Here is a 23163-nt window from a genome sequence, read left to right as displayed (position 1 = left end):
CTTTCATTTGAAAAAGTATAATTTAATCTGGACAATTTCGCTGAAATCGAATTATTTTTTCAATGTCAATTCCGATATTGTTTCATATTTTCGTGAAAATCAGTGTCAGTAATATGGTTTCACAAAATCGTAAAAAACCAACGTACCTTAGGAGTGTAATCAATTTCAAAAGTTTGCATTAATTGTACGCGCCTATTTTGCAATAAGATAAAACAAAATGAAACGAAACTAAACTAAACCGAACGAAACAAATCGAAACAAAGTAAAACCTCGACGATAATTATTATCCACCTGAAATCTGCACTCTTTCAACTTACACATGACGTTCAGGTTTACGACGTTCGACGTTTCCTTTCCTTCGGTGTTAGCTGCGAGGCATGTATATTTTCCTGCGGACTCTCTCGTTATGCCTTGCAGAACCAACGAATGATCGGATAAAACAATGCCGCCGGATACGTTGTGATGAAGTTCGCCACCCTGAATAAAAACAAAAAGCATTGCAAAAAAAAAAAAAATTAATAAATTCATAACCACAGGAATCAGTATTGTTAAAATTATTACCACCGATGGTGAAAAACCCCTTGAGCACTGTTATATATTGAACATTGAAACTCGAGAGGTTTTGAAAAAAGAAACAAAAACAAAAAAAAAAAAAAATTGAAAATCAAAGAAAAATTTCTTGGACCATGATAATTGATTACGATTATTTAAAATTCACACGTGATGTTTAATATCGGTAATTTTCAAACGGACATGTATTATTAATATTCCATTTTGATAATGTTGGAGTGTTTTTCAGCTGACCCATATTTTGTTCGACGAATCCGCGAGAGAATTCCGCCGGTTTTAATCAGCGAGAAAAGTATAACGAAGCTGTCCAATTTTGCTACAAAAGTTGGACGTTCAATGACACGACCGCGGTAAAAGTGAAGGAAACGAGTTTTACGAAAGGGAAAAGTTATCCTTGGAAAATTACAATGCAACGAGACCGAGAGAGAAAGAGAGAGAGAGAAAGAGAGAAAGCTTAAAAGCTTTGAAAGTGTAATATCACCATGACGCAGATTCGTATGTATATATATTCGTAACAAAATAATAATGTTTAATATCTTCGTACCCGAACGATTAAAAAAATTCAACCCCATCAACATCCGAGACACGAATTATTACAGCTCCGAGATTAAATCCCTTTGAACATTAACTCGGCTTGTTATAAGAAGAAAAAAAACAAAAAAACAAAAAAACTGATCTCCGGATTGAAACATTTTTTTTAATATCCAAAAAATTGACCGCAGACAAAACGTTTCGAATGAGAAATAACATTTTTTTATTCGATCGATACTTCCCGCCGGTTTACGTTTTCGTTTTATAAATATTGAGTGTGGAAAAAAAAAAAGAAAGAACTGAACAACATTCCGATTGCCCGAAACAAAATTACATTTCTCAAATCTGTACTGTGAGAAAAATAGTAATAATAATAATGATAATCAACTATCAAACTGATTGAAAAGCCTGAACGCACGAATATTGCGTGAGGCTGATATTTTCATCCCTAAAATACGACCGATCATTTCAAATTTGTGCGTACACACGATAAATCCGTACGATATTTATTCGTGCGCGAAATTTTTCACCAAATATCTCGCCAGTTTGACGCGATGCGAAAATTGTCGATGCGAAAGTTGTAAATATTCGTAATTATGATGAAAATGTATATATATATTTTTTTTATCTCTTAAATATAGATGTTATTTTTATCAAACGATATTTGATGATATTTGAAAAATTGTCAGAGCTAAATTTTGATTTTTACAGCGTCAAGTTGGATTTGGAATCGAAGGCGCAACGCGTTTGTAAATTTTGAACTAATCGCGAGAAGCGCGATAAATACGTTATACATCGTTGTTGTTATTATTATTATAAATCACCCTCTTAGAAATGCAGATTCTTGCGTTACTTTCATCGATAAGAGTTCCCAGTTGTCTGCCGGATTACCGGATGAAACTCGATGAGGCAAAAGGGGTGGAAAATAAACGAGTTTAATATCCGGTTAACAGTAAAAAACAATTCCTTGAAGCCTTTTGTTCGAGGCCCAACTTTGTCCCATTCTCCAAAGCTGCCGGGGGTTAATTCAGTGGAAACTGAGATTACACGGGAATGAAGTTATTGCCAAAAATATACATACATACATATATATATACGTATATATATATATATATATTTATGCAATACCGTCGTGTTTCTGTATTACAACTTTGCACATACCCGATGCTTAACGATTCCTTCATCGTCGACTAAGCACTTTTATCTGAAGCCTGATTTCATTCTACATTAATGAGAATCCGGAAGTTCGGCAGAAGTTTGATCCTTAAATTTTTTTCATTCTTTAGCAAATGAAAAAAAAGAAAAAAAAGAAAAAGCACACAAACGTGTCTCGGAGTAACGAGTTTTGAAATAATTTTTAAATGACGTAGTAAAAAACGTTAGAATAATTGCAGTGGAGTTTGTGAATATTTTTGATGATCGTCTTCCATTTTTTTTTTTTTTAAGAATAAAACAACGAAGGGTCAGAGACCGGAATTCGATGTCAAGTTTGGTTGTTACAAATAATTCGTAAAATTCGTAAATTGTAAAAATTATCTCTTCATTTTTTGCCCGCACGCACAGACCGACAATAGATTCGATAAATTTCTCACGTCCGGTTTGTAAGGTATTTAAATTTGCTTCAGACTCGAAAAGCTCGAAAAGCATCGAATGCCAAGGTATATTTCATTTTGAATGAATATTTTATGAGGGCGAGAAAATTGACTGCATGATAACCGGTTGAGGTGGAGACACGACGCCCGTTACATCGTACAATAGGCAGGCTCTGTGTTACTGCGCTTTTCCTACTTTTTTTTTTTTCTTTTTTTTTTTACGTCCCGGCCTCGAATTTTTCAGATCTCGATACTCACCCGGTAATTTATTACCTCAGGCGTTGTTGCGCGGATTTGTTTTCGCTCCCCGTTCGCGTTCTGCATATTCATAGATACGATGTTTGATAGTAATTTTCTATTCTGATCGCGAACCGCAGACGGTAAACAGCCGTGATAAATTTATAAGTCCCACGGAATAACTTACGAGGTATGATGCTTTGAAAATGGATAAGATTTGAGGGTTAAATTTTTTACGTTCCATCAATTTTATACCATATTTTTTCTACTCGCACATTTTCGCCATCTCGATCAATCTGTTGATTCTTGAATTGCGAATTTTCGATGATTCACATCTGTAGTCGATAACAAAAATTTGGCGTTCTAAAAATCATCAAATTTACCGAGTTTATAGTCGGTATAATACTCAAACAATTTGGTAAATTTTATGAGCTGTCGCTTGTTCTTTTTTTTATTTATTTATTTATTTTTTATTCAACGTTTCTTCGAATTCGAATTCATTTATCAAGTGTGAAAAAAAAGTTGCAGCTCAAATTGTTTCAAAAATTTGTAACTCGAGAAGACATTGGGACAAATATTTCGAAAACAATGCTCCTTTCGGAACGTGAAACAAAATGAAGCAAGTCCGAATTTTACGTTAAAATCTTATCCAATGTAAAAAATGATTGTTGAAACGTAAGGAAAAATAAATTCAGATTACGTATTATCGAAATTAAATATACGAAATAATTCCTCGCGCACTGTTTCTTTTTTTGTTCTTGCCTTTTCTCGTTTTTAAAGCAAGTCCGCAGTTATGTTATTATTTATCTTTACTTTTACTGACAATGAGCGAGTAAAACTTAAATTTCGATATTACGACGATCGTTATTCATCGCGAATAATAGCGAATGAAATGGGAAGATTTGATACTCACCTCGTGAAACCATACAAGTTTATGGCTTCTCGGATTCGCCCTGACATTGCATTCGAAATAAACGTCATCGCCTTCTTTAATCTCCTCCGGTTTCAAAGAGGATCCCATTCTGAGTGAAACGATCGGTGTAACTGCAATGGAAAACGTTGAAGTGCGTTAGTTCGATTGGAGAAAAGACGATTTGCGGAGAAACACAATACGTGTCGCGTTTCAATGGCAAATAAAAAAAAGAACGTAAAACTTCACATTAATTTAGGAACAACGTGAATCGTAGTATAGATATTTCTCAAAGTGTTGTAATACAGGAGAGCTTTTACAATGTATATATATATACCTATGTATAACGCATATTTTGGCGAAGAATGTATTGATCGAATTCTGTGCTCTTAAAGGGCCGAATAGATTTTCGTTTTAGAAAGTGTTTTACGTAAATTCCCAAATCTCTTTGTCAAATATGAAATAAAATTCATAAATCTGAAAAAAGAAAACTGTGTCGACACACTGTGAGAGAAATTTTAAGTTCCGGTTACCGCTGAGTCCTTAGTTTTTTTAACGATACCTGTTTCACCGAATTTTTCCACTTACTGGAACAAATGAAATTTTTCTCAATGTATCCTTGAAGGATATAGAAATGAGAAAAGGAAAATGTTACGTTATATTAACTTAAATATCGTTTCATTTCGCAACGCGAATTCTCGTTCTGACCAAATTTCGTGAGTAAGGTGACATTTTTTTTTTTCACGATATTTGTGACAAAACTCGAGAAATTCTTTCTCCGGATGTTACGTACAGAGATTTCTGAATAATTTCAGTGAAATCGAAGCAGACCGAATAAGGGATTTTCCGCCTTTGAGGCGGTTAATATTTATGGCGATTTTTATTACCCTGAAAAATGTTCACCGCAAGTTTTCAACGGTCGTATAAAATCCGTAGACTTATGTAAATTACTACCCTGCATCCGTCTATCGCCATGCGACCGGTCCAGCTTCTAGTTAAGGAGCCATTATACGAGGGGAGGACGTATCGCTCTGATTTCGGATTATCTCCGGAAAGGAGCTCATAAAATAGGAGCAAACGTTCTCGGGTATTTTAAAATTACAAGATAGCACGCGGCGAAATGTTACGCAAGGCGGGCAGAGCTCACGCTTTATTACTTTTTCGTCGTGACAGCGCGAGGGGTGAAAAGAGCCGGAGTATTTCTTGAAATTTGTTTATCTTTGACAAGCCACGGTTTTTCAATCCCTCTTCCTTCGTCCCCCGCGCACGTTTCTCGTAAGAAAGTTAATTTTAGCGAGAGAAATAAAAAAAAAAATTAAATAAAAATTGTCGAACGACGCGAATTCTGAGATAAAAAGCTGCTTTTTCGTCCAGCTTTTGATATCCGTTTGAAATTAAACATTATCGGTATAATTATAATTTTGAATTCCTTGGAAATAACTTTATCACACAGATGAGTAAAAGTGACGAGGTGAATTTTTTGGTCGGAAGACTATTATCCAAAAATTAACGCGTTGAGAGTGAAATCGTTATATTCGTTCAATGGTAAAAAAATGACAAACTACTTCAATCTCGTTTTTTTTTTCTTTCGATAAACGTTATCGGAACCAGTCTTATTCTTCGACTATAATTGCTTGGTTGGCTACTTTGAAATTTGCGGAACTCGTGCGTACCAGAGTTTCGAGTAAAGCCTCGCAAGTTTTCCGAAAGTACATCGGAGGGTAATATAACAGGTACAATGTCGAAGGTGTGCTCGGTAGGAGTCCGGCACACATGGAGGTCCGATTCATCTGCTGACCCAGCATTCCATCTCTGGGATAGCAACTAACAAACCAAACAATGGTCCACCACAGCCAGACTTGCACACCGCATTAACGATCACTTGTTTAACCAAGTTTCCAGTCAAGTATGCTGAGCCAAAGTCCGTTAAATAAACCTTGTTCAACTATACCGGAGACCGCCAACACCGGACCGAATTCCGGACGTAAGTTTGCTCCGCGGATGCTTGCAGCCAACTTCGAAGCCTACACCGCAGACTTTGTCCGCACTTGTTGATCGTCCGAACTTTGGATGAAATTAATGTTATACCAACGTGTGAAACATCGGTTTTCTACATCATCGATGAAAACTCGAAACAAAGTCTTTCCAACACTTCAACAGCCAAGCTTATTTCCCATAAAAAGAATCATTTCTTTTTATACAAAATTTTTGAAATATTACACATTCTAAAAATAGAGATTTTCTGTTTTCATGCCTGAATAAAAAGTTTTTCAAATTCAAAATATTCAGTGAAAACTTTTCTTAGAGTGCGTTACTATTTGTGAAATTAGTTAAAAACTTTCACATTGAAATTGAAGAAGATATTTTTTTAAACAACTCTTTCACCCATGTAAATGTTATGCTACAATGGCAGTTAGAGGGTTGAAAATATCGCAAATCATTCATCTATCATGTTCGAAAAAATTACCGACTTTTAAGATTTTTTTTCACAGGGATGACTAACTAACAAAGGGATCAGATTGTTGGTATTTTATTATCAAGTGTATATTAAACTTCTTTTGTAGAAGTTTTCATTAGAAAATATCTAATATTAACAAAAATCTTAGGCCTTGACTTCAACGACTAATAAAAAAATTCACCCACCATCGTGGCATTGGTAATAATTTATTGTAAATAGTAAAGAAACAGGACAAAAAAAAAAAAAAAATCAAATAAATTGTCAGATACAACGATAGCTACATTTTCATAAATATTGATAAAATTTTGTTTTTTATCTTCAGATAACCCTTCACCGTTATATCAACGACGCAACGTGGTGGAAGTTTTTTTTATCAGTCGTTAGGTCAAAGCCCATATCTTTGTTAATTAGAAAAATTTTCCAACAAAAATTCACATGTAAGACAAATTTAATATACACTTGATAAAAAATACGAAGAATATTCGATCCCTTTGTTAATTGTTTCTCCCTGTGAAAAAAATTTCTTAAAAATCTGTTATATTTTCTCGGGCGTCGGAGTGACCTTCACCCTTGAAACAAAAAAATCCCCCGTCGAAAATTTGAACACGGGAGGAATAATTTTGTCAGAGAACGAACGTTGATGAAAATATCTCAAATACGAATCCAGTATTTAATTGATGTGGAGAACGTCGATCGGAATAATCGAGGAAAAGGCCCGGGGCGTTTCGAGAGGTGGAAACAAGAGAGGAAATATACCTAATAGGTGTATATATATATATATATATACATATGTACGAGGTGAGGATTTGTAAGTTTAATGGAAAGTAAAGTACCGGATTCTATTGCGATCCATTTCGTACATTCACGGCTACTTAAACCCGCGTTAACTCGAGAGATAATCGACATTCCCGACGTAACGTTTCCTCCAATTTTTTTTTTTTTTTTTTCTAACCACCGCGGAATCCTTGCTTGCCGTGTTGATTCGCTGGACTGTAAGAGAAACGAAGAGAGCTGCTGGACGTCAATTATTCTCTCCCTCTCTCTCTCTCTCTTAAAATTAACCGCCCGGTCCGTCGTCCCTCGATCGTTGATTTGTAATTCCGCGGGTAGAAAGGATGAGCATATTTTATATTTAATCCTCGTAGAGTTTTCTTCGCCCTTGCCATTAACCGGGAAATCTAACACAGGAAACGCGAAGGGTTGTTTATCAATTAACGAACTTACACCCCCGGCATTCGTTACGAATTCACAACGAGGCTTTTGCATCGCGAAGCTCACTTTCGACATTATTTACTCGACCGTAATTAACATCTTCGAGCTTACGTATTACTGCCTAGGTATGTAATTAGACATTAAATCAGATTTACGCTATTCGAGCTTTCCGAAAATTCATCATCGTTCGAAAATTATTCGCAAAGTTATTGAATTGAAATTCCAATAATGAGATCAAAATCAGAAAAAAAAAGAAATAAATAAAAAACACTGTGAGTTTAGAAAATTGTCAAATACAATTTCACTGAATTAAAAATCTAACGATTGATGTCAATCCGTAATTTCAAGACAAACGCTTTTCTCACCAGGCTTGTCACATATTCAGTCCCAAATTTTTTTGGCCAGATAAATAATTCTGAAGTTGACTCGGGTGAAATTTTATGAAGAGTGACATAATTAGGGTGGTTTATTTTTTTTTTTTTTTTTTTTTTTTTTTACAGCGTGTATACGCAAACGATAAAAATCAGTTTCGAGGTGTTCGAATCGTGGCGTTTTTGACATTACTTGGCTGCAGCGTCGATTTTGAATCGTCTTTTGGCACCAATAAGAGCCAACTCCGGTGGTGATAAATATGGTTGGTGAGTAGCGTCTACCGGGTCAGCAAATATGCTGGCTTGCGCTACGGGAGACGATTTTCCCGCATCGAACAAATCCATTCGTCTTCCGCGAGAAGGTGGAACCTATCATCGGGAAGTATTGAAAGTCAATAGAGCTAGAATTGTATAAGACGTTCGCCATAGCCGAGGGACAGATGCACGGACTCAACGAGTACAGCTCGGAGATCGGATCTCCAATATCGCAAATATTTCACACCGTCGGGATGAAATTCGCTCCGCGGGATGCAGTCGCTTGGTTTCTTCTCCTCGACTTTTCTGTTCCAAGGATAATTCTCGAAGGCGTGCGAAATCGCGATGAAAAAATAATAATATAACGAATAAAAAGCAGAACGGTACGTGGAAATGGTAAATTATGCAACAAGTGCGTAAAATTCCATTTTACGCACGGTATCGAAAAGTGACACGTTACGCACTAATAACAGTGCGTAAAATAGAATTTTACGCATACTTTGTTGAAAATGATATTATTATTTTCAAGTTCAAGTTCGGTGCTTTTGATATCAAAAAAGATGAGATATCTCGTTTGAAATTACTCAAGTCCGATGTAACGAATTGCAATCGACTTTTTTTTTGTAATCGGAGGTAAATTTCGGCTTTTAACGATTGAATCGGTGTTGTTTCTCCTTTTTAGAAAGCGGAATAATGGAACGATTGAGCAAAGAATCGGCAAATGTATTCGCAGCAAGTGGAAGCTGGTTTCGAGCGAATCTCGAGCCTCTCAACTTTCGGTAATAACCAGTGTAGTGTATGGGCGGTGATGAATGACATCATCCCGTACAGCTGTTGAAGTAATTTCCCGTTTTCCCCAGTTTCCTCCGAGTTAACGATCGTTATGGTTTATACCAGTCGAAGAAAACAGGACCAACGTTTATTCCCTCGAAATGAAGTTTCATCATCTCGGATTATATTGCTTTTTTCATCGTACTTAATTCCGGGAATATTAGAGAATTGAATGTGTTCTCGAAGCGAAATCAATTAAGAACACCGATGCACAAAATCGAGACGAATCTCTTCCACCAATTTCCTTAAATGAAACTAAAAAATGGCGAATATGAGCTTTTTTACGAGTTATTTGATTCCCATGTACGAGTGGACGAAACGGAAAAGTTTTTTTGATAATTTATACTTTCATTTAAAATATTTTTCAATTTCAAGTGAAAATATTCCTCTCATCTTTCACTTATTATATCGAACAGGTACTTAGGAAGTAAGAAAACGACAATAATTGATACTTTGATCACATAAATTGATATCGCATTGCATCGTTCATGGGAGTAAAAAAAAAAAGAAAAACCGATCGTGAGGAAAAATAATCGTCTCGGTTGATCGATCAAGTTTGAAAAATAATCTATTCAATTGAAAATCGATTATTTCTGTCGTTCCTATCGTTTAATACCTATCGGCTAATTCAACCCCGAACCTCATCCAAGATTTCCGCTACTCGAAATTCCGGGGGTAAAATCAGGCTCTGGGTTTGCGGTGCTTTCGGCGCAAGCTCTAAACACCGTTGTTTTTCCCTCCGACGACTGGATGAGGAAGGTGCGTCGTAGTTGGATGATTAACGATTACAAACGGGACAAAATCGGCGATACGAAAGCTCGGACAAAAAGCTGGCGACTCGGGGAAGAGAAGAAAAGGGGGGTGGGATGAGGAGGCATTAAGTGCGTGTATAACCAACAACACAAACGGGCGTGACTGTCGACTTTAATCTATGGGCTCATGCGGTGTGAAACAGGTCCGATACCGTGGCTCGAGCTTTGAGCTTTCCGCTTTTTGCACCGGCTGAACGTGTCCAAACACCCTATCCGTGGGATTTCTTTTCCCTCACGGTGTCCTCTCGAATATCCTGAAAACTGCTAATTCCCGCCTCGGCGATGCTGATGTAATACCGGGCGCGGCTAAAAAGAGTTTAATTAAAATATTCCCCCCTCCGATTTTCTCCGTTCTCCTCGATGACACCGCTTTATCTGTTATTACTCGCCAAAATTATCGTCCGGTGATAATTGGCCAAGTGATTGATTGATTCCTGCCTTTCCGAACGCTTTCTCGAAGGCGTTTCTTCATTTTTCTTCTCGTTCAGTTTTAGCAAAAATTTCGAGAGAGGATAAAATGTTTAAAAAAATTTCGGGTGTACGTTGTTTGGGCTAATTATGAAACAATATTTCAAGTTAAGTAAATTCTATCGACGTCAGAGTAAAAGATTTTCAATCTCCAGCTTGAGTGTTTCAAGGTAGAATGTGGAAAAGAAAAAACGATTGCGAGTGTAAATTGGCTGAATAATTGAACTAATGGCTTAAAAAATTTGTTTCCAAGTTGGTGTACACCGATGATAAATCGACCGTTGGGTAACAGTGCGTTGAATAAGCTAGACTCGCGAACAGCATCGGCCCAAAGTAGTTAGCCTAGGATGAAGAACAAGACTTCGGTTGGGTTTCGGTAGACACGAAATCGCGACGTACATTCGTCGAAGACGGCAAAGCGGGGATTTCAAGCAGCGTGGGAGGCTGAAAATCCGGGTGTATATTATACGTGGTGCGAGAGAGGTTCGGGCGTTTCAGTAAAGTTTGATTGGAAACCGCGTCTATGGCAATAACTCAGTTTGGAGCGAGGTTTGGTCGTTCCTCGTCGTCGTCACGCAGCATGACTTTAGATCCTCTCGTCTGACTTCTGGCGGAATATGAAATTGGCGAAGGAACCGAATCAAAGGTAGGCAGGCAGGTATAACATCTCTACTGGGACGAATCACTCGCCTGAATAATGATTCAAATTAAACGTCCTTTCTGAAAATCGTTTACAACTTTCACCGCTACACAGACAATAAACATAATTGGACGCTGATAAATAATTGTTGATAAAAAAAAAATTCCGACTTTCGTTAAGTGAAATCCTATCAAGTTTTTTTTTTTTTGTTTTGTACTTTACTGCGTTCTTTTTTTTATTAGTTTTTTTTTTTTTTTACTTTTCATCAGCAGGCTCGGTACGTGATAAAGATTAGATCGATATATTTGTACTTCGTGTGTATAATATTTGCACAAAATGAGATTATACTGGATATTTGCAGAATATAATACCTCGCAGGCTCCGCATATTGTTCAAACAGACGACGTTGTATTCATTGCAAATTCTCCGTCGTGCAGACCTTAAGCTTGTGTTCGTGAAAGGTAAAAAAAAAAAAAAAAAGAGAAAAAAAAGGAAAAATTGATTGTCGCAATGCATTGGGTGGTCTCTCAATTCTCACCGAGAGTTAAATTTCTTCAGCGAAATTTCTTTCTCGTTCGGTAAACTCTCTGCATATTTTTATGACAAAGTTGAGCGACTTGGAAAAATGAAGAAGAAAAAAATTGCAATCGATATTCGGTGCAGCAGTTTAATTACGGATGTTAACTTCGTCACGGGATTATTTTTACAGATTCGATATTTCTGAAATAATTATATTCGTCAGCTGTTAAAGATCTATTTGTGAATAAAAAATATGTATAATACTGAAATTGCCATTTATTTATATAATTATAATATTGATTATGATCGACGTATCTCGATATTGAATTGCCTTTGAAAATCTGTTTCAATGAAACTGTATAAAAAATAGTCTTTTGTAAAAAAAAAAGACGATCGTTGAACAACGCCAAACAAAACTTGTACAATTTTAAAACTATTTGAAATAAAACATGCTTACTGATATTCGAGCTTTCGCTTTTAAATTCCATCAACGTTTGTTTTTACAATTTTCGCGAGATTATCTTCGCGTCTCACGATCTTAACAATATCTGAAACAGTTTTCAACGCACATGTATACCTGTCGTAATAAAACTAGTAACAATAAAAAGCATCGATGCGACGGCTAACAAAAGTTCTCAATTTATTTCGCGTTGCAGCAGAACGCCGAGCAATAACGCGATACGTGAATTATTCATGGAAGGTATGAGGCAGCGGCTAACGAAACGAGTATAGGTATGTATGCTTATAATCACCGACAGTGTGATAATACTTTTACAACGGCCATAAAACGGCGCCGTTCACGCGATTCTGCGGCTAGTTCTAATTAGTTCGTAGAGAAGTTGCGGTGTCACGGAAAAGCTGGATACCAGCTTTTATCTCCATTGGGGAGGTTTTTGAAACGTGGAAATTACAGCCGAGAGAAATAAAAAGAGAGAGAGAGAGAGAGAGAGAGAGAGGTCCGAAGCCCGGCAGTCGGTGGCTTTCTACTATTGTACATACTATAGTTATACCTACAGGGTGTCGGTTTAAAAAAATATATATATACTCGAACACATCGAAAACTGAGGATTAAATTGAAAAATGTTTCGGGGCAAAAGTTGTTGTACGCGAAGGAGGACATCGGATGAGCATCCCAGTTTTTGGGCCAGGGGCATCTGCTGGGGCCATTGAGATCCAATTTTTGATATTCAAAGAGAATCTTCTAATATATTATTGCATTTTTTTTTATTTATCATTGAAAAGTTAGTAACTTTTAATCCTAGTATTTTTTTTTTTTTTGTTTTCGTCTTCGAACAGGCCCAAAACGTTACTCGAGGTTTTCTCGTGAAAAGAATAGCTACTGACTTGTCAATGAAAAATAAGAAAAAGCAATGAAAAAAATGGGAGGTTCAGTTTGAAGAATAAAAGTTGGGCCTCAATGGGCCCGACAGAGGCCCCGGTCCCAAAAACTGGGATGCTCATCCGATGTACTCCTTCATATACGACAACTTTTTTATCGAAATACTTTTCAATTTAATGCTTACAATTAGTTTTCGACATATTTGAGCATATTTTTAAAAACGGGACACCCTGTATACGTTATTGTTACGTACACAACGGCACCCTTTAAGCCAGCTTCTTTTATTCTGAAATCATGCCCCGCACGGCTCGCGTAAAGTCTGAGCTTTGCACGTGGGCTTTCCCGTCAAGGGATAAAAGCTCACCGACGAAATTAATAAAACTCCAGTCGTCGAGAGTGCGCCTCGAAAGACTTAATTTTTTTTTACTCTCTCTCTCTCTCTCTTTATATATTTGCGCTTTTTACAATCTTCGAAAACTGGGCAACACTTATTTCCTGATTACGTATCACTCAAAATTTTACGCGGACAGGTTTTATTCGACTCTTCGACTGACCGGAAGTACAATTTATCCTAAATAACAACAGATTCAAATATTTAATAAACTAATTCTTTACTTCAAAATTTATTCGTCGATTCAATAATTCGTTTCAACTGATTTGAGCGGGATTCATTTACGAAAAGGTAAACTGCTTTTGTTTTATCAAAATTGGAACAATCATACGAATTTTGCATTAACACAAGCTTTATTCGCTGAAATTCGTACTTTACTTTATTGAGTTGTTAATTTCAGAACCCGTTTTTTTTTTTTTTTTTTTTTGCACTAAAAATATAAAAGCTATCGTGAATATTTGTAGCAGAATAAAAAAAAGAGAAAAAAAATAGAGACGGAAATATCTACAAATTTGGCAGCTTGTACAAGGTTCAAGAAATATTACCAAAGTGGAAAAACTTGCGCGACGTAGAAAACGATTAATGTAAATGTAGGTTGAAAAATCTGAGCGAGCTGCTGCAAGCCCAGAGGGCTTTGAGCTTTCAAAGTTTAGTATAAAAGTGTAAAAACTCGTTCGTGGTGCAATTTATGCGGGAATGAAATGACAACTATCCTTTATCAAATGCCCGGGAGCATTTCTCGCCGGAGCGGAGCTTTCGAAGGTTTGCCGGAAGTGCCAACTCAACTCGTCTTGCACCGCGCTGAGAAAAGATGAAAATATTTTTACATCCTTGAAAAGGATATTTACATTTTAGATGCACTTTTATCCTCCGTACCAGCGTCGTCACGTCGCGAATTGAGTAACGAGCGATTCTTTTCAATTAAATACTTTCACAGACTTGAAATTCTAAATCTTCCTTATTTACCACGATGCGGATTCGTCCGTGCGAGAATTCCGTCAACCTTTCGTCGAGGCTATTCGTAATTGGACCGATTCCCTTTCACGGATTCATCAGGGGTGGAAACTTTCACCATCCCATGAAAATTCATCCTCGCAACTTGTTCCCGAGATTTCTTTTTTCTTTTTTTCAATTCCAAACCTCTGAAGAAAGCTTTGATCAATCTACATCGTCTGATATTCTCAATCGACATGATATTAACTAACTTAAAGGTGTTTGAGAAAAATAAAAATTTTCAAGAACACCCTAATCTACATCATCTTCTTATTCTTCATTCTTTAACGTTTTTCAGCATCTGTGAAAAGTCCGAAGTTTCAACCTTTTCCATCCCTGATTATGAGGGATAATTTGGAAATGAAAGATAATGATCGAAGATAAAATTCCGTGACGAAGCGATCGGACAGAATTTATACAAAGCTTTTGCAGGTGCGGAACGATAAATTCGGTAACACATTGATCTAGAAATTAGTATCGACAGCGGTGCATTACGTACCCTCAGATTGATAATAACTATAGTGACGTTCTTGTCACACCTCGTTTCGTTCCACGCCAAGTAATGAAATATAAACGCTTTGGGTACCGCGTCGCATGCATATAGAGACACAATATGGCGCTAAGCCGCCAATTTATGCACAGCAGTGTTTCAACAACCTTATTTGCAACTACATTATGCATCGGTGTGCTTGAAGCCTGCACTGAGAAAAATTTTTATTTCCGGTTACCGCTCAGTCCTTAACTATTTTCATTTTTTACCACGATCGACAAAATATAGTTCCAGGTAGAAAATGAAAATTAGTTTTCTAGCCGTTACCGGAAATTCTAGTATCCGTTAATATTCCTTCTCATTACGATCACTATTGCTATATTTTCTTGCAACCGTTGCGAAAATTTAACGCTCGTGCAAGAATAAATTGACGTCAAGCCTCGATTAACTAAAAAAGTAGAGTAAACCTCGCAAACTGATTTTGCGTTGCAATAACCAAAAAAGTATCGACATTAGCGCAAAATTGTTACCCGTACCTCGTTTTTCGTAATTCCAACAATATTCAAACAGTTTTTTTTTAACGATACCTGTTTTACTGAATTCTTCTAGTAACTGTAACAAATGAAATTTTTCTCAGCGTGGTGAATTTTATTAATTTTTATACCAAAATCCCACTTGTCTTTGGCTCCAAAGCTTTTAATTCGTTTGCGAAAAATTATACGCTCCGATTACGAAAAGGGTAAAGAGAATCTTGAAAGCGCAGATTAAGCTGGCTAATTTCTATTCTATACTTATCTATGGATAAAGATTTGATGATATACATATGTAGCGTTTCCTCGTTTCATTTCACGTTGGAATAAGAATTTTTTAGTGAGCCAGAAAAAGCTGTGCGAAGCTTATCACCGGAGCTTGAAATAGATTAGGTGCTTTCATCATCCGTGCAGAGGTGGAATGTTAAAGGAGTTTGATTAATATTCCGTTGGGGTCTGATTAAGACAAAAGTTGATATGAGGTATGAAAAAGGAGAGCAAAAAATGAAAGAAAAGAAGGAACAGACAACTAAGGGTGGATTACGTTAAAACCCTTCACACGGAATAAATCAACCCGATGAAATATGCTTCCTTGTATATCTTGAGAAATGAAATTGTGTTCTCTCATCAATTTTGCATAAAATCGGAATAAATTAACAGCAACGTTCAACTTTTGACTCGGTGATCAGGCTCTTAATTCTCGAATATTTGACGAATGAATTCTTCAAGGATTATTCGTTAAACAATTTAGGCAAAGCTCATCAAGCATTATTTTCTTCGATTACTTTCCTCGGTTCAATTTCCAAAATTTTCACTTGGATCAAGTTAAATTTATCCAATGAATTTGATTATTTTTTCTACCGTCGAAATTGAAGGCAAAAAAAAAAAAAAAAACAGAAAACAATAGAGTCGAAAGGTTTTTCCGCGAGATTTTTTTTTAAAACTTTTCAAAAACAGATTGTTCAATTGTTAACAGAATTTAATGATTTAATCGTAACTGAATTTTCACTGATTTCTAACTTATTTAATTATACCCTCATAAAATTATTGCCAAAGTTTGTTGTTCGGGTTTTCTGTTCATTAAAAATACTAGGGACGGACTGCGAAACGTGCCGGAGAGCAGATCGTTTGTCCAAAAGCGGAAGTGGAACTAGAATTGACAAGAAGTTCGTTTGAGTGTGAGAAGGCTTTTAGCCGGGCAAGAGCTCCTCCCGAAACTTTTATTCTCGACCTAATTCTGTCTGCCGACTGGAATATACACCTTATAGAGCATAAACACATGCCGGGGATCGCTTACGAGGGGAAGAGCCGGGATGAACGTTGAATTCTTACAACGAGTGAACCGCAGTGACGCTACCTTACCGGTAGAGCGATTGTAAATTAATTTTACTGGCGGTAGGTGCAAGATCAATATTTTCCATATGCAATTTAGCAGCCGATTGGGGCTGAAGTTTTATCCTTACGTTTGATTTTTTTGCGATATCGACAATTGGCACTGTTCAGGTGATTTAGCATCAATTTAGCTTGTGTATTTTTTAAGAAAATTCAAAAATCCCCATCGACCGAGTAAAATATCATTCATTTTGACTATCGTCAGAGCCTGAAGTATCGCCGATGTGGAAAAGATGATTTTCTATTCTCAATTCCGAATAAAAATGTTGAAAAAATATTGCGACTCATGGAAGAATAATGTAAGAAAAATGATGATCAAAATTAGTAGTTCATTTAACTATGGGAATAAATTTTTTAACGTAATTATGGTTGCATAAAATATATACCGTTTCCAATATTTCACAAAACAAGTGAAATTCGACTCTGTCGGTAAAGATAAATTGCAGCATCCTCTCAAGGAAGCGAATGTCGCAGCCCCTGCAGCGAGAGCTCTCGAGTTAATTCGATAAAAGGAGTTACGTATCTAATTGCGGGAAAATTCTTTGTCCGTAGACATTAGCTTGCAGGGTGGCGCTGTCGCAAAGTGAATTAACCGTTTTAGTAACGGAAACTGAATGGATGAGAATGCTTCAGAGACATATAGATAAAAGGATTTGTTCTCAACGTAATCTAAAAAAGAGAAGATAAAGAGATGGAGAGACGGAATGAACTCAGATTCGGTTCAGCGGGTAATTTTTTTCCTGGTGAATTCTCGCCGTTCTGCAAGTTGATCAGAAATGCTGCCAGCGGCGCGAATCCTTTTCTCGAAGAAAAGGAAAAAAAAAAATATGTATATATATATATATATATATATATATACATATCGGCCAGCGCATTTTCTGTTCCTTTGAATTTCGGCCTGCACGATTTTATCACGACCATGACATCCCCAAATGAGACAGCGGTCCGTTCTTATCATATCGAAAGGATCTATCTGCACTCGGTGCAAAAATTCACGGCACGAAGCGATCGCACCGTGCTTCCCACTTGGTGTGCCGAGTTATTTTCCTTGGCACGTAAATTGACGAATTGAATTCCGGTACAACATAGAAATGTATATAAGTATATACATACAATGTGTATACATATATACTTTATCCTATGTAGCTATTATTTGATCGTATCTCGTTGATCTTTCACGTGCTGTCCGGAAAGCTTTCTTATCGTATAAATGTAGCTGCGGTCTTTTAATTTCAGAGTCCTTCGCGAGCATACGAGGTTGATTAAACATGATCCCTGAAGTACCGACGTGAAAACGGTAAAAAAGGCTTCCTCCGACAGTTCGGGGTACAAATTCCTACATTACCAACACTCCCAAGACACAAACCTTTTTCTACAATGTTCAAAGCTGGGGAATATCCACACTCTGATTTTCTCGATCATTGTATCATTTCGTTCCTCTGCCTTACTGACAATTTTTCCCGTTTTCTAACGCCTCGGTTGATGAAGGCGATCTCCAGTAAACAGTATAAGCTTGTCCTAGGTTTTGTATCTTGTTTCCGTTTCCACGGGTCGCAGAGCACTGGCGAAATTGTCAGTAAGGCAGAGTAACGAAGTAATCAAACGATCGAGAAAATCAGAGTCAGGATATCTCGTAGCCTCGAAGATTCTCGAAAAAGGTTTGCGTCCTGGCTAAGTGTCAGTAATGTAGGAATTTGTGTCCCGAAATCTCGCAGCTATTCCACTGAAGAACAACAAGAAAACGAAAATGTAATAAAGAAGGGAAGAAGTAACGGGTTGGCCTTGTTGGCACGACGGTATCTCCGACAATAACCACGGAAGAAATGGGACGCATTACTTGTCTGGTCAAATAACGACCGCGTTCCGACTTTCCGAGTCCGCGTTTGCGGACTTGAAATGTGCGGTGAAACGCGGCGGGAAAATAGGAAAGAGGAATCCTTATCGGTTAACGACTTCTAATGAATAATCCTGAACGCTATTTTATTCCGGACCATTCAAGTTCTGCCATCGTCTTGTATCATCAACAGTTGTATACGCCTGCCTAAGGGATGAACGGGAAGTTAGGCAGCTGGTACACGGGCAAAGATTGTCTGAATCTTACTTGGTTCTGTCTTTCTTTTTATTCTGAAGAATGAAAACCGAGGGGTTATTCACTTTTTGAAATTGCAAACTACTTCATATGAACGATTCTTAAGAGATTGCTTGAAAATAACTTGAAATCGTTCAAAACCTAAACAAAAGTTATATAGAATTCGACTGAAAATTGGGTGAAATTGAGTGAAATCATTTAAGTCTCGTGACCTGATGTGTAAGTAAATATTTCCTTGGTGAAAATGGATAGTGAATCTGTATTTTGCATAAAACTCACAACCGCATCGATACATAATTAGATTCCAATTGACGAAAAAGTCAAAAGATATGAAAAAGTCAGAGCTACATTGATTTAGCAGCTAAGAATTCTTCCTCGTAGAGTGAAAATAAGAACGCAATATATAACTAAGGTATGTAATTAACGATCAGTAGCAATTTGGAAGAAACCGGTCGTTAGTTTTACCCGGGCGTAACGATTTCCGGCTGACGACGTTTGACATTAGGCCGTTTCCGTTTACGGCATCAGTATATATGTATACTATATATACATATATAGATAACGTACAGCAAAATAATCTGAGCGTTTGAATTATCGGATGGAGTTTGAGCAGCGGGGAACTGAAAGAAGTGTAGGTATGTAAGAAACTGACTAAACAGACGACGCGAGATGTGGAATGAAGGGGAGGAAAGGAAAAAATACATACATATATATGTAAAGACAGTAAATAAAATCGGAGGCAAAAAAGCAGCTCGTGGGTTATACCTACTCTCTGTTTGCTGCCAAGTCGGTGGAACGAGAAAGAGGAGGATGTCAGCAACGCGGGGAGGGAAAATGAGACAGCCAGTGCCGAAGGAGGGCGGAAGTAGTCGGATTTTCGAACGCACTTCCTCCCCCACAGCGGGAGGCATAAACGAAAATTCCCTGGATCTGGTCTTATACCCTCAGGATGCCTGGCGTCGTGTCGTTTGTTTTCAAGAAACGATCTTCCCTCTGAACCCTGCGGCGAGAGCTTGCAGATTGGGAATACGCGGAGGGCATATTGATTGGATTCATCCTTTTGCCCACCACCCGTTCAAAAAGGATAAAAATAAGTAAAGAGAAAAACCGTCGAAAAATAAAACCGATAAAGAAGCGATATTCTTATAGGGTGTTTCCAAGCAAACGCCGCGACTTTTTGGGTTGCCTACCACTAAGGGGGACAAATATCGGTAAGACAGACCTACCGATTCGTAATCACTTTATTCGAGTAACCTTGTATCGCCGGCTGCGAGCAACAACATCCCATCTCAGATTTCGGCTCAACGAAATTCCATCTCAGAATTCACACAACTTAGTTACAACGGGCAGTTCCAACTCATAGCGAGTTGAAACGCGCTATCTATCGATAAATCGGTAGCTCTGCGTTACCGATATTTGTTACCCTCAATGGGATGCAAACCAGAATGCGACATTTACTTAGAAACAACTCTGTAGGAATCCACGGACCTGCAAATTTATGACTGCAAGTCGCACGAGTTATTCAAATTTGTTCACCTAGTTTCATAAAGGATGCTACAAATCATTCAAATTATATTTATAAATTTTGAACGGCAGAAAATTTGGGTTATCGTCAGCTTCGAATCTGAAATACCGAACTTCAGGATACACCGAGAAAAATTTCTAGTCAAGTGAAAAAAAAAAAAAAACAAACAAAATTACAACAACAACGTTGTATTAAAATTTTCTGATATAATAACTGTCAAGAATGAAATTTTTCCCATTGCGTACCATGAAAAGGTAGGCGAATATCCTCGTTTTTATAAACAACTCCGGTCGACTTGTAATAAAACACTATTGTGAAAACTATTGATCAAAACGACGAAATGATTTAAAAAAAAAAAAATTAATCCTGGCGCTTATTTTCAGGGACAAAAAGGAAATATTGATCTCATCTTACGCTCTGAATTACCTACGCCAAGGCACGTGAAAAATATGATAATATTTAAGTCACACAATTTCACAGCTTTGCGTCACGTTCGATATTTTCAATCGAAACAGCTTGTTGACACTGGATTTGGGGTCAGTCCTGCTCGCTCGTCTGTCGAGAATTGAATTTCATGCCGATTGGAGGAATTTCCGTCAAACTCTGCAGAACATCGATTCACCTTTTTATTTCTTCGCAAAGCTATATTTATTCCGAATCGTTGTTCGCGAGGCTCCGGAAACTTGACTGGATTGTAAAACTGATTTTATATGACTACGAGATTTCATACAGATTTTAAATAAGCAAGTAATTTTCCGAGCTCTTCGCAGATTTTATACGAAACTTTTTACAATATAAATTAAATACTACAAGTTTTAATTTCATTGAATATACCTGACTACTTTATGAAAAGTCAATGAACTTCAGCGAAGAATTTGCTGCAGTCTTTGAGAAACTTTGTACGCCGTCGTGTATCGTACTTCAATAGTTAAATAACACTTCTATTCGGTTCACTTAAAGTCCGTTGTCAAGTTTAAGTATCCAGAAGTTCTTTCCATCTTCATGGGATAGCCGCACACTTTCAGAAATTGAATTTTCCGATATCCTGCACTTCGAACGGATCGTCGAAAACGCGCTACAGAAATCCGCAATGAAACTTTCACGTAGTATTTTAGATTATTTCAGGATCAATTTACTCCAAGCATTCTGCCTTTCGCACTGCTTTAACGTCAAGTAAAAATCAGGAACCAAGAATTTTCTCCAAAATAATAAAAACTTTCACCCAATTTCTATTATTTATAGTCAAACCATTTCAAGACGAGTTTCAAAATGCCTTACGAAAATTAAATCTTTTGCAACCATCGCATCGACGGATAAATGGTTTTTTAGAAGAAGGGGAAAAAATTGGATGTGAAAATTATATAATAAACCCAACCCTTGTCCTCATCCTTGATATATTTTAACTTGTTGTCAGCAAGTTTGGAAAAGTGTTCTAGGAATAAGATTCGACTTTACGGTGCGGAACGTTGCAAGTTTGCCGGTCTGAGATGCGATAAATTTGTCGTACTTACAATGTACCTCCAGTTTCCATTTGTCCTCGATGCCGGCATCCGGTAATTGGGGGTTTTCTGCTCGACAAACCAGATGCTTACCCTCGTCTTCGACGCTCGGCGTCCACTGCAATATGCTTACGCTCATGCCGCCTTCCTGGAGCTGGAAAAAGAAAATTTAAGTCGCTTGGTTATCCAGCTATCCAGAAATCGATACGTTTTATTCAATTCGTTACGAGATAAGTCGCACTTTGAGTATTTATCAAATTATGTCATTCTCAAGATGGAAATAAAAATATTGTAAACAGATATATTAGAATTATGCTTCGTTTAAAATCCCTTAAAAATTTTTCAAAATCTTCTGGATTCGTTCAATTTCATTCTAAGATGGCTTGCTTCATTGGAAATACTGATTTTTACAGATTCGGTGAAATCGATTTTCTTTTTTCCAGCAGTTAATTCGACGCTACCATTTGTTGTAAAAATAAGCAGTTCAAAGTTCCGGGGTGAAAAATCTCCGGTCCTGAAACGTGAATTTTAATTTCACGCAACACATTTTCTGCAGGAAGTCAGTAATCGTAATTCCATTGGATACCCTTCGTCCAAGGATCACGATCCTTCGCATGTGTGATTCATTCTAAGAACTTGATGTCCGGTAAAATAATCGTGCCAACTCCGTATACAAAAGCTTCGAATTACTTCCAACATAAAACGTACGATTTTCAAATAGTAATACAAATCAAATATTCGCGTTTATAATTAAAAAATAATCAGCACAAGAAATTCTTTCACTTAGAGTTTTTAATTATTCAATTTGTACAGTAAAATTGTGCCTATAAATTTGGTTATGTTTTTTATACAGTTTGCAAGCTCGATAAAGAATTTTTTTTCGATATGATCGTAAAGCTTCGAATCAGCTTGGCGAGTACGTGTTCAGGCGGAAATAAGTAAGCTGTCTTGACAGGGAAGGCAAAAACGGTGACAAAAAGAGCTTTCAAATTATTGGGTCTATCCATAGAGAGCTTCTACTTCTGGGGTCACGACACACGCAGTTGCGTTCATTAACCTTGCGGCTCCGCTAATTTGACGTCTTCTAATTAAAAGCTAGCATTCGCCGAGTCGCTCATCTCCTCGATCTGCGCTTTTCAGCAAAAAAAAAAAAAAAAATTTACCGCGAGCTGCTTTTTGCTGGTCGAACCGGGATACAAATTTCGAAAAGAACTCCACCCGCTAAAATTAAGAACACTTTCCATTAGTTCTACAGGTCGTTAAATAATTTTGATAAAACTACGAAATTTTTACAATAACGCTTTAAATATTTTCGTGAATATTAAAAAAAAATGTTGTACTTGATTCTTTGGTTATTCAAGCATTACATTCGTTTCTTTATACTCTGCTGAATTTTTTCATTTTAACGGGATCTTTATCCTTGCACAAAAGTCAAATCACCGCGACGGTTGCAAGGAAGTTCTATAGAAGAATTTATGATAATTGAAAAAAGAAAAAAAAAAAAAAATA

At 37.0% G+C, this 23163-nt stretch overlaps 1 protein-coding gene across 4 annotated transcripts in view; it reads right to left on the bottom strand.

Annotated features, from left to right (window-relative positions):
- Positions 1-23163, bottom strand: part of LOC124308603 (hemicentin-2-like) — a 162407-nt gene that overhangs the window by 10798 nt on the left and 128446 nt on the right. For all 4 annotated transcript variants that reach the window (XM_046771442.1, XM_046771443.1, XM_046771440.1 and 1 more), the window contains 3 exons: positions 21667-21808; positions 3844-3974; positions 318-477 (listed from right to left, as the gene is read on the bottom strand). In XM_046771442.1, coding sequence (XP_046627398.1) covers positions 318-477; positions 3844-3974; positions 21667-21808 — 433 coding nt within the window. The remainder of the gene's footprint in view (positions 1-317; positions 478-3843; positions 3975-21666; positions 21809-23163) is intronic.

This window comes from Neodiprion virginianus, chromosome 7 (genome assembly GCF_021901495.1).
Source record: "Neodiprion virginianus isolate iyNeoVirg1 chromosome 7, iyNeoVirg1.1, whole genome shotgun sequence".
Classification (NCBI taxonomy): domain Eukaryota; kingdom Metazoa; phylum Arthropoda; class Insecta; order Hymenoptera; family Diprionidae; genus Neodiprion; species Neodiprion virginianus.
This window is presented reverse-complemented; position numbering and strand designations above follow the sequence as displayed.